General features: G+C 41.4%; 1 protein-coding gene across 1 annotated transcript in view; it reads left to right on the forward strand.

Moving 5' to 3' along the window:
* HUWE1 (HECT, UBA and WWE domain containing E3 ubiquitin protein ligase 1) overlaps positions 1-12,087 on the forward strand; it is a 689,948-nt gene that overhangs the window by 628,759 nt on the left and 49,102 nt on the right. Inside the window, exons 65-66 of the mRNA XM_053695471.1 lie at positions 3,842-3,982; positions 4,227-4,514. Of these exons, the coding sequence (XP_053551446.1) occupies positions 3,842-3,982; positions 4,227-4,514 (429 nt within the window). The remainder of the gene's footprint in view (positions 1-3,841; positions 3,983-4,226; positions 4,515-12,087) is intronic.

A 12,087-nucleotide genomic window follows, 5' to 3' on the forward strand; every position in this document is an offset into this window, starting at 1 on the left:
CTTCTCATTTTCGAAGAATCTCATACGAATCGACTTGTGTTGTTTCTTCAAGTTCATGGTTGGAGGATCAATTTACCAATCAATTCATTGATTCCTCAGACAAGGGTAACCTTTTTAGGTTTCTAGATAGATTCAGTGTCTATGACTCTGTCCTTGTCAGACAAGAGAAGTTTAACATTGATATCAGCTTGTCAAAACCTTCAGTCACAATCATTCCCTTTGGTAGCCTTATGCATGGAAATGTTGGGTCTTAGGACTGCCGCATCAGATGCAATCTCCTTTGCTCGTTTTCACATGCGACCTCTTCAGCTCTGTATGCTGAACCAATGGTGCAGGGATTACTCAAAGATATCTCAATTAATATCTTTAAACCGATTTTACGACACTCTCTGACATGGTGGACAGATCACCATCGTTTAGTTCAGGGGGCTTCTTGTTCTTCCGACCTGGACTATAATCTCAACAGATGCAAGTCTTACAGGTTGGGGAGCTGTGTGGGGGTATCTGACGGCACAAGGGGTTTGGGAATCTCAGGAGGTGAGATTTCCGATCAATATTTTGGAACTCCGTGCAATTTTCAGAGCTCTTCAGTCTTGGCCTCTTCTGAAGAGAGAGTTGTTCATTTGTTTTCAGATAGACAATGTCACAACTGTGGCATACATCAATCATCAAGGAGGGACTCACAGTCCTCTGGCTATGAAAGAAGTATCTCGAATTTTGGTTTGGGCGGAATCCAGCTCCTGTCTAATCTCTGCGGTTCATATCCCAGGTATGGACAATTGGAAAGCGGATTATCTCAGTCGCCAAACGTTGCATCCGGGCGAATGGTCTCTTCACCCAGAGGTATTTCTTCAGATTATTCAAATGTGGGAACTTCCAGAAATAGATCTGATGGCTTCTCATCTAAACAAGAAACTTCCCAGGTATCTGTCCAGATCCCGGGATCCTCAGGCGGAGGCAGTGGATGCATTATCACTTCCTTGGAAGTATCATCCTGCCTATATCTTTCCGCCTCTAGTTCTTCTTCCAAGAGTAATCTCCAAGATTCTGAAGGAATGCTCGTTTGTTCTGCTGGTAGCTCCGGCATGGCCTCACAGGTTTTGGTATGCGGATCTTGTCCGGATGGCCTCTTGCCAACCGTGGACTCTTCCGTTAAGACCAGACCTTCTGTCTCAAGGTCCTTTTTTCCATCAGGATCTGAAATCCTTAAATTTAAAGGTATGGAGATTGAACGCTTGATTCTTGGTCAAAGAGGTTTCTCTGACTCTGTGATTAATACTATGCTTCAGGCTCGTAAATCTGTATCCAGAGAGATATATTATAGAGTCTGGAAGACTTATATTTCTTGGTGTCTTTCTCATCATTTTTCTTGGCATTCTTTTAGAATACCGAGAATATTACAGTTTCTTCAGGATGGTTTAGATAAGGGTTTGTCCGCAAGTTCCTTGAAAGGACAAATCTCTGCTCTTTCTGTTCTTTTTCACAGAAAGATTGCTATTCTTCCTGATATTCATTGTTTTGTACAAGCTTTGGTTCGTATAAAGCCTGTCATTAAGTCAATTTCTCCTCCTTGGAGTTTGAATTTGGTTCTGGGGGCTCTTCAGGCTCCTCCATTTGAACCTATGCATTCATTGGACATTAAATTACTTTCTTGGAAAGTTTTGTTCCTTTTGGCCATCTCTTCTGCCAGAAGAGTTTCTGAATTATCTGCTCTTTCTTGTGAGTCTCCTTTTCTGATTTTTCATCAGGATAAGGCGGTGTTGCGAACTTCTTTTGAATTTTTACCTAAGTTGTGAATTCCAACAACATTAGTAGAGACATTGTGGTTCCTTCATTATGTCCTAATCCTAAGAATTCTAAGGAGAAATCGTTGCATTCTTTGGATATTGTTAGAGCTTTGAAATATTATGTTGAAGCTACTAAGTCTTTCCGAAAGACTTCTAGTCTATTTGTTATCTTTTCCGGTTCTAGAAAGGCCAGAAAACTTCTGCCATTTATTTGGCATCTTGGTTGAAATCTTTAATTCATCTTGCCTATGTTGAGTCGGGTAAAACTCCGCCTTAGAGGATTACAGCTCATTCTACTAGGTCAGTTTCTACTTCCTGGGCGTTTAGGAATGAAGCTTCGGTTGATCAGATTTGCAAAGCGGCAACTTGGTCCTCTTTGCATACTTTTACCAAATTCTACCATTTTGATGTATTTTCTTCTTCTGAAGCAGTTTTTGGTAGAAAAGTACTTCAGGCAGCAGTTTCAGTTTGAATCTTCTGCTTATGTTTTTCATTAAACTTTATTTTGGGTGTGGATTATTTTCAGCAGGAATTGGCTGTCTTTATTTTATCCCTCCCTCTCTAGTGACTCTTGTGTGGAAAGATCCACATCTTGGGTAGTCATTATCCCATACGTCACTAGCTCATGGACTCTTGCTAATTACATGAAAGAAAACATAATTTATGTAAGAACTTACCTGATAAATTCATTTCTTTCATATTAGCAAGAGTCCATGAGGCCCGCCCTTTTTTGTGGTGGTTATGATTTTTTTGTATAAAGCACAATTATTCCAATTCCTTATTTTATATGCTTTCGCACTTTTTTCTTATCACCCCACTTCTTGGCTATTCGTTAAACTGAATTGTGGGTGTGGTGAGGGGTGTATTTATAGGCATTTTAAGGTTTGGGAAACTTTGCCCCTCCTGGTAGGAATGTATATCCCATACGTCACTAGCTCATGGACTCTTGCTAATATGAAAGAAATGAATTTATCAGGTAAGTTCTTACATAAATTATGTTTTTTCTGCTTTAAATGTAATAAAAATTTTTGTGCAACTGTCAAGTGTAGAATCGCGGATTGTCCTGATTTCAGCTATCTGGAAAATTTGTTGGATAGCTTTGTTTAATAATCTACATATGACCATATAGGGAACACTGTACTGTACAATTTGTTTTCCCTTAAAGCAGCAGATAAGAGTTCATTATATTTAAAGCTGATCCAGGAATACCCTTTAAAAAGAGCGGGGCTCTTTTTCTCCTACCCTCCTCTGAGAAGCTGATTTTCTTCTTGTCTTTTGTTTACATAGCTTTTCTGCATCACTATTGCAGTATAGGTAAAGGATGTTTCAACAAGTAACGCATCTATTTCAAATGTCAAAATAAAGTCAAAGGTGCTATTTTTTAGTAATTGAATACACCCCAGCAGGTAAAATGGATCATTGAGAACACGTTAAAGTGACACATTCAAAAAAAGTTTTCATTATTTATTGTTAGCATGCAATTTTAGCTAATTTGCTTTGTTCTGTTGGTAGACTTAGTTGAAAAGCATACCTAGGTAGGCTTAGGAGCAGCATTGCACTACTGGGAGCTAGCTTCTGATTGGTTGCTGCACATATATACCTCTTGTCATTGGGTCACCCTATGTGTTAGCTAGCTACTCCAACAAAGGATACCAAGAGAATGAAGCATATTTCATAATAGAAGTAAACGGGAACATTTAACATTTGCATGCTCTATCTGAATCATGAAGGAAATTTTGGGGTTTCATGTCCCTTTAAAGGGTATACAGCACAAAATCCTTTTAATGTACTTACAATGAATTATGACACCTGCATTTATTAGAAACCATCACTCATTCAGATGCACTGAGCCTGCGGACCTTACCTCTAATTTGATATTCAGAGTTTTTAGCTTCTGCCAGTCTGAAAGTAAACTGACTTGATTTGAGCAACATATTCTAAGCTTTAAAAATACGGATTTTAACATAAAACTGTTTGAACCTGTAGTAAAGCCATAGCATGGGGTTAATATAGAAATGATGAATTTCCATAAACTGTCGTCTTTCCACCAATAGATATTTCCGGCAGGAGCTGGAGCGCCTTGATGAAGGACTACGGAAAGAAGACATGGCCGTGCATGTAAGACGTGACCATGTTTTTGAGGACTCGTACCGAGAGCTGCACAGAAAATCTCCTGAAGAAATGAAGAACCGATTGTAGGTGGCACAATGTGGTTGTAATGACATTACTGTTTATTGATGATTAGCCACAGTTTCATTTCCCTTGGGGAAAGGATCTAGTACAGCTTGCCATATTTTTTTTCCCCTTATTGTATACCACTTTTTAAAAAGCCTTGTAAAGGATAAAATTGTCTGAATATTATACCAATAGTATAGGGGCTCTGCCCTGATCTTGCATATTTCATCAGGGTTAAGTGCTGTGCATCTCTTTTATGTGTAGGTACATAGTATTTGAAGGTGAGGAAGGGCAGGATGCCGGTGGCCTGCTGCGTGAGTGGTATATGATCATATCCAGGGAGATGTTTAACCCCATGTATGCATTGTTCCGCACATCTCCTGGGGACCGTGTCACCTACACCATCAACCCTTCTTCCCACTGCAACCCTAACCACCTCAGTTACTTCAAGTTTGTCGGCCGTATTGTTGCAAAAGCAGTGTACGACAATAGGCTACTGGAATGCTACTTCACTCGCTCTTTCTACAAACATATTCTTGGGAAATCTGTCAGGTGAGTGGTTTGTTATTGCTGGTATTAGGGAATTAAGGGGACATTAAACACTTAGCAATTGTAATATTAAATGTTAATTATGTGAAGTAAAAAATATGCAATATATTTCTTTCATATAGGTTATAAGAGTGCACTATCCATTACTCCTGGGACTTACCTTTTCTGCCACTAGGAGGGGGCAAAGATTCCCAAACCTCAGAGCTCTATATAAAACCTCCCACCTCTATAGTAATATGTCTCGTCTTTGCCTTCACTGGAGCTAGGTGAAGAATGAAGATGTTCAAGATTGTTTTTTTTGTTTTTTTTAGGGTTTCCTGGTTATGACCCTGCAGTTTTTCCCACTTTAGTACTGATTTTGTCATGAGGGACATATTGGAGTATTAGGCATTAAACTTATCTTTATCTGATTTAAAAGGGATAAAGGTATTATTTCTTCTGTTATGTGTGATCAGTCCACGGGTCATCATTACTTCTGGGATATTATCTGCTCCCCTACAGGAAGTGCAAGAGGATTCACCCAGCAGAGTTGCTATATAGCTCCTCCCCTCTACGTCACCCCCAGTCATTCTCTTGCACCCAAAGACTAGATAGGAGGTGTGAGAGGACTATGGTGATTATACTTAGTTTTTAGAACTTCAATCAAAAGTTTGTTATTTTACAATAGCACCGGAGCGTGTTATTACCTCTCTGGCAGAGTTTGAAGAAGAATCTACCAGAGTTTTTCTTATGATTTTAACCGGAGTAGTTAAGATCATATTGCTGTTTCTCGGCCATCTGAGGGAGGTAAAAGCTTCAGATCAGGGGACAGCGGGCAGTTGAATCTGCATTGAGGTATGTCGCAGTTGTTATTTTCTGAATGGAATTGATGAAAAAATCCTGCCATACCGTTATAATGAACATGTATGTATACTCTACTCTTTAGTATTCTGGGGATGGTATTTCACCGGAATTACTCTGTAAAAGTACATTAAACCTTTTATTAGGTATTTTTCATGTTAAACGTTTTTGCTGGAATGTAGAATCGTTTGCATTAATGAGGTACTGAGTGAATAAGTATTTGGGCATTATTTTCCACTTGGCAGTTTGCTTGTGTTAATTATGACAGTTTCGTTTCTCTCTCACTGCTGTGTGTGAGAGGGAGGGGCCGTTTTTGGCGCTCTTTGCTACGCATCAAAAATTTCCAGTCAGTTTTTCTGCATGATCCGGTTCATCTCTAACAGAACTCAGGGGTCTTCAAACTTCTTTGAAGGGAGGTAGATTCTCTCAGCAGAGCTGTGAGACTTATATAGTGACTGTGATTTAAAACGTTGTTTAAAATTTAATTAGTGTTATTTTACTAATGGGAACAAACCTTTGCTAAAAAGTTGTGTTGTTTGTTAAGAGTGATGCTATAACTGTTTTTCAGTTCATTATTTCAACTGTCATTTAATCGTTTAGTGCTTCTTGAGGCACAGTACGTTTTTATTACATAAAATTGTAACCGAGTTGCATGTTTATTGCTAGTGTGTTAAACATGTCTGATTCAGAGGAAGATACCTGTGTCATTTGTTCCAATGCCAAGGTGGAGCCCAATAGAAATTTATGTACTAACTGTATTGATGTTACCTTAAATAAAAGCCAATCTGTACAAATTGAACAAATTTCACCAAACAGCGAGGGGAGAGTTATGCCGACTAACTCGCCTCACGTGTCAGTACCTGCATCTCCCGCCCGGGAGGTGCGTGATATTATGGCGCCTAGTACATCTGGGCAGCCATTACAGATAACATTACAAGATATGGCTACTGTTATGACTGAAGTTTTGGCTAAATTACCAGAACTAAGAGGCAAGCGTGATCACTCTGGGGTGAGAACAGAGTGCGCTGATAATTCTAGGGCCATGTCTGATACTGCGTCACAGCTTGCAGAGCATGAGGACGGAGAGCTTCATTCTGTAGGTGACGGTTCTGATCCAAACAGATTGGATTCAGATATTTCAAATTTTAAATTTAAATTGGAAAACCTCCGTGTATTACTAGGGGAGGTCTTAGCAGCTCTCAACGATTGTAACGCTGTTGCAATACCAGAGAAAATGTGTAGGTTGGATAAATACTTTGCGGTACCGGCGAGTACTGACGTTTTTCCTATACCTAAGAGATTAACTGAAATTGTTACTAAGGAGTGGGATAGACCCGGTGTGCCGTTCTCACCCCCTCCAATATTTAGAAAGATGTTTCCAATAGACGCCACCACACGGGACTTATGGCAAATGGTCCCTAAGGTGGAGGGAGCAGTTTCTACTTTAGCTAAGCGTACCACTATCCCGGTGGAGGATAGCTGTGCTTTTTCAGATCCTATGGATAAAAAATTAGAGGGTTACCTTAAGAAAATGTTTATTCAACAAGGTTTTATATTACAACCCCTTGCATGCATCGCGCCGATCACGGCTGCGGCAGCATTTTGGATTGAGTCTCTGGAAGAGAACCTTAGTTCAGCTACGCTGGACGACATTACGGACAGGCTTAGAGTCCTTAAACTAGCTAATTCATTCATTTCGGAGGCCGTAGTACATTTAACCAAACTTACGGCTAAGAATTCAGGATTCGCCATTCAGGCACGCAGAGCGCTGTGGCTAAAATCCTGGTCGGCTGATGTAACTTCTAAGTCCAAATTACTTAGTATACCTTTCAAGGGGCAAACTTTATTTGGGCCCGGTTTGAAAGAAATTATTGCTGACATTACAGGAGGTAAGGGCCACGCTCTACCTCAAGACAAAGCCAAAGCTAAGGCTAGACAGTCTAATTTTCGTCCCTTTCGGAATTTCAAAGCAGGAGCAGCGCCAACTTCCACTGCACCAAAACAGGGAGGAGCTGTTGCTCGTTACAGACAAGGCTGGAAGCCTAATCAGTCCTGGAACAAGGGCAAGCAGGCCAGTAAACCTGCTGCTGTCCCAAAGACAGCATGAACCGAGGGCCCCCGATCCGGGACCGGATCTAGTGGGGGGCAGACTCTCTCTCTTCGCCCAGGCTTGGGCAAGAGATGTCCAGGATCCCTGGGCGCTAGAGATCATATCTCAGGGATACCTTCTAGACTTCAAATCCTCTCCCCCAAGAGGGAGATTTCATCTGTCAAGGTTGTCAACAAACCAAATAAAGAAAGACGCGTTTCTACGCTGTGTACAAGATCTATTATTAATGGGAGTGATCCATCCGGTTCCGCGGTCGGAACAAGGACAAGGGTTTTACTCAAACCTGTTTGTGGTTCCCAAAAAAGAGGGAACTTTCAGGCCAATCTTGGATTTAAAGATCCTAAACAAATTCCTAAGAGTTCCATCGTTCAAAATGGAAACTATTCGGACAATCTTACCCATGATCCTAGAGGGTCAGTACATGACCACAGTGGATTTAAAGGATGCTTACCTTCACATACCGATTCACAAAGATCATTACCGGTATCTAAGGTTTGCCTTCTTAAACAGGCATTACCAGTTTGTAGCCCTTCCATTCGGATTGGCTACGGCTCCAAGAATCTTTACAAAGGTTCTGGGTGCCCTTCTGGCGGTACTAAGACCGCGAGGAATTTCGGTAGCTCCGTACCTAGTCGACATTCTGATACAAGCTTCAAGCTTTCAAACTGCCAAGTCTCATACAGAGTTAGTTCTGGCATTTCTAAGGTCGCACGGATGGAAAGTGAACGAAAAGAAGAGTTCTCTCTTTCCTCTCACAAGAGTTCCATTCTTGGGGACTCTTATAGATTCTGTAGAAATGAAGATTTATCTGACAGAAGACAGATTAACAAAGCTTCTAAATGCATGCCGTGTCCTTCATTCCATTCAACTCCCGTCAGTAGCTCAATGCATGGAGGTGATCGGCTTAATGGTAGCAGCAATGGACATAGTTCCCTTTGCACGCCTACATCTCAGACCGCTGCAATTGTGCATGCTGAGTCAGTGGAATGGGGATTACTCAGATTTGTCCCCCACTCTGAATCTGGATCAAGAGACCAGAAACTCTCTTCTATGGTGGCTTTCTCGGCCACATCTGTCCAGGGGGATGCCATTCAGCAGGCCGGACTGGACAATTGTAACAACAGACGCCAGCCTTCTAGGTTGGGGCGCTGTCTGGAATTCTCTGAAGGCTCAGGGACAATGGAGTCAGGAGGAAAGTCTCCTGCCAATAAACATTCTGGAATTGAGAGCAGTTCTCAATGCCCTTCTAGCTTGGCCCCAGTTAGAGACTCGGGGGTTCATCAGGTTTCAGTCGGACAACATCACGACTGTAGCTTACATCAACCATCAAGGAGGGACAAGAAGCTCCCTAGCAATGATAGAAGTATCAAGGATAATTCGCTGGGCAGAGTCTCACTCTTGCCATCTGTCAGCAATCCACATCCCGGGAGTGGAGAACTGGGAGGCGGATTTCTTGAGTCGCCAGACTCTTCATCCAGGGGAGTGGGAACTTCATCCGGAGGTCTTTGCCCAAATACTTCAACGTTGGGGCAAACCAGAGATAGATCTCATGGCGTCTCGCCAGAACGCCAAACTTCCTCGCTACGGATCCAGATCCAGGGATCCGGGAGCGGTTCTGATAGATGCTTTGACAGCACCTTGGAACTTCAGGATGGCTTATGTGTTTCCACCCTTCCCGCTGCTTCCTCGATTGATTGCCAAAATCAAACAGGAGAAAGCATCAGTGATTCTAATAGCGCCTGCATGGCCGCGCAGGACTTGGTATGCAGATCTAGTGGACATGTCATCCTGTCCGCCTTGGTCTCTACCTCTAAGACAGGACCTTCTGATTCAGGGTCCATTCAAACATCAAAGTCTAACTTCTCTGAAGCTGACTGCTTGGAAATTGAACGCTTGATTTTATCAAAACGTGGTTTTTCTGAGTCGGTTATTGATACCCTGATACAGGCTAGGAAGCCTGTTACCAGAAAGATTTACCATAAAATATGGCGTAAATACCTATACTGGTGTGAATCCAAAGATTACTCCTGGAGTAAGGTTAGGATTCCTAGGATATTGTCTTTTCTACAAGAAGGTTTAGAAAAGGGTTTATCGGCTAGCTCATTAAAGGGACAGATTTCAGCTCTGTCCATCTTGTTTCACAGGCGTCTGTCAGAAAATTCAGACATCCAAGCCTTTTGTCAGGCTTTAACTAGGATCAAGCCTGTGTTTAAGACTGTTGCTCCGCCATGGAGTTTAAACTTAGTTCTTAACGTTTTACAGGGTGTTCCGTTTGAACCCCTTCATTCCATTGATATAACATTGTTATCTTGGAAAGTTCTATTTTTAATGGCTATTTCCTCGGCTCGAAGAGTCTCTGAGTTATCAGCCCTACATTGTGATTCTCCTTATCTGATCTTTCACTCAGACAAGGTAGTTCTGCGTACTAAACCTGGGTTCTTACCTAAGGTAGTCACTAACAGGAATATCAATCAAGAGATTGTTGTTCCATCCTTGTGTCCAAATCCTTCTTCAAAGAAGGAACGTCTTCTACACAATCTGGATGTAGTTCGTGCCCTCAAGTTCTACTTGCAGGCAACTAAAGATTTTCGCCAAACTTCTTCCCTGTTTGTCGTTTATTCTGGACAGAGGAGAGGTCAAAAAGCTTCTGCTACCTCTCTCTCTTTTTGGCTTCGTAGCTTAATACGTTTAGCCTATGAGACTGCTGGACAGCAGCCTCCTGAAAGAATTACAGCTCATTCCACTAGAGCTGTGGCTTCCACTTGGGCCTTTAAGAATGAGGCCTCTGTTGAACAGATTTGCAAGGCTGCAACTTGGTCTTCGCTTCATACTTTTTCCAAATTTTACAAATTTGACACTTTTGCTTCTTCGGAGGCTATTTTTGGGAGAAAGGTTCTTCAGGCAGTGGTTCCTTCTGTATAATGAGCCTGCCTATCCCTCCCGTCATCCGTGTACTTTTGCTTTGGTATTGGTATCCCAGAAGTAATGATGACCCGTGGACTGATCACACATAACAGAAGAAAACATAATTTATGCTTACCTGATAAATTCCTTTCTTCTGTTGTGTGATCAGTCCACGGCCCGCCCTGTTTTTAAGGCAGGTGCATATTTTTTAAATTATAATTCAGTCACCACTACACCCTTGGTTTCTCCTTTCTCGTTGGTCTTTGGTCGAATGACTGGGGGTGACGTAGAGGGGAGGAGCTATATAGCAACTCTGCTGGGTGAATCCTCTTGCACTTCCTGTAGGGGAGCAGATAATATCCCAGAAGTAATGATGACCCGTGGACTGATCACACAACAGAAGAAAGGAATTTATCAGGTAAGCATAAATTATGTTTTTTTTTTTATTTAGGGCAGGAATCTTCTTTTGCACTTAGTTGGCCTTTACTCCATGACATGCTTAAAAAAACCTTCTACTGATAACATTCTTAGTACTAGGTTAAAAGCTTTTTAAAGGCAAGTCTTGAGGGCATTTATATCACATGGTGGAATGCTTTCGCCAGCTTATTAATGCTAGCTAATTTAGCACATATATTCTTTGAGCTCAGAGGGATATACATTTTTTATTTAAGTGGAATTGTAATACATATAGAAAATTAAAAAAAATTGTGCCTTTTTTTTTTTTGGTCCTTGATGCACATTTTTGCACATGATCATTTGGCGACATTTTTTGCTATATAGATGTCCTGGGTGCTGCCGTCATTGCCTTTAGTTACAGTTGGGCTGGTTGTTGTGGGTTCCCCTCGCATCTGAGCTCTATTTCTTCTGTTAAGTGTGATCAGTCCACGGGTCATCATTACTTGTGGGATATTAACTGCTCCCCTACAGGAAGTGCAAGAGGATTCACCCAGCAGAGTTGCTATATAGCTCCTCCCCTCTACGTCACCCCCAGTCATTCTCTTGCACCCAACGACTAGATAGGATGTGTGAGAGGACTATGGTGATATATTTAGTTTTTATATCTTCAATCAAAAGTTTGTTATTTTATAATAGCACCGGAGTGTGTTATTCCTTCTCTGGTAGAATTTGAAGAAGAATCTACCTGAGTTTTTCTATGATTTTAGCCGGAGTAGTTAAGATCATATTGCTGTTTCTCGGCCATCTGAGGAGAGGTAAACTTCAGATCAGGGGACAGCAGGCAGATTAATCTGCAAAGAGGTATGTAGCAGTTTATTATTTTCTGACATGGAATTGATGAGAAAATCCTGCCATACCGTTATAATGTAAACTCAGCCTTGAATGCAGTAGATGTAGCTGATATCAGGCTGTCATGTATGTATATTTTACACTTCAGTTTTCTGGGAAATGGTACTTCTCTGGCTTTTAAACTGTATACATAGACTTAACCTATTTTGCAGGGACTTGCAATAGGTTTTAAATGACAATTAATTATTGAGGTAAAACGTTTTTTGCTGGCATGTAAAAACGTTTTTTTCTCTGAGGTACTGGGTGAAAAAATGTTTTGGGCACTTTTTTTCCACTTGGCAATAGTTTTGATTTAAATTAGAGCAGTTCACTGATCCCTCTCACTGTTATGTGTGTGGGGGAGGGGCCATTTTGGTGCTTTCACTATGCATCAGAAAAACTCAGTCAGAGGTTCATTTTCTTCCTGCATGATCCGGT

Source organism: Bombina bombina, chromosome 12 (genome assembly GCF_027579735.1).
Source record: "Bombina bombina isolate aBomBom1 chromosome 12, aBomBom1.pri, whole genome shotgun sequence".
In the NCBI taxonomy this organism is placed as follows: domain Eukaryota; kingdom Metazoa; phylum Chordata; class Amphibia; order Anura; family Bombinatoridae; genus Bombina; species Bombina bombina.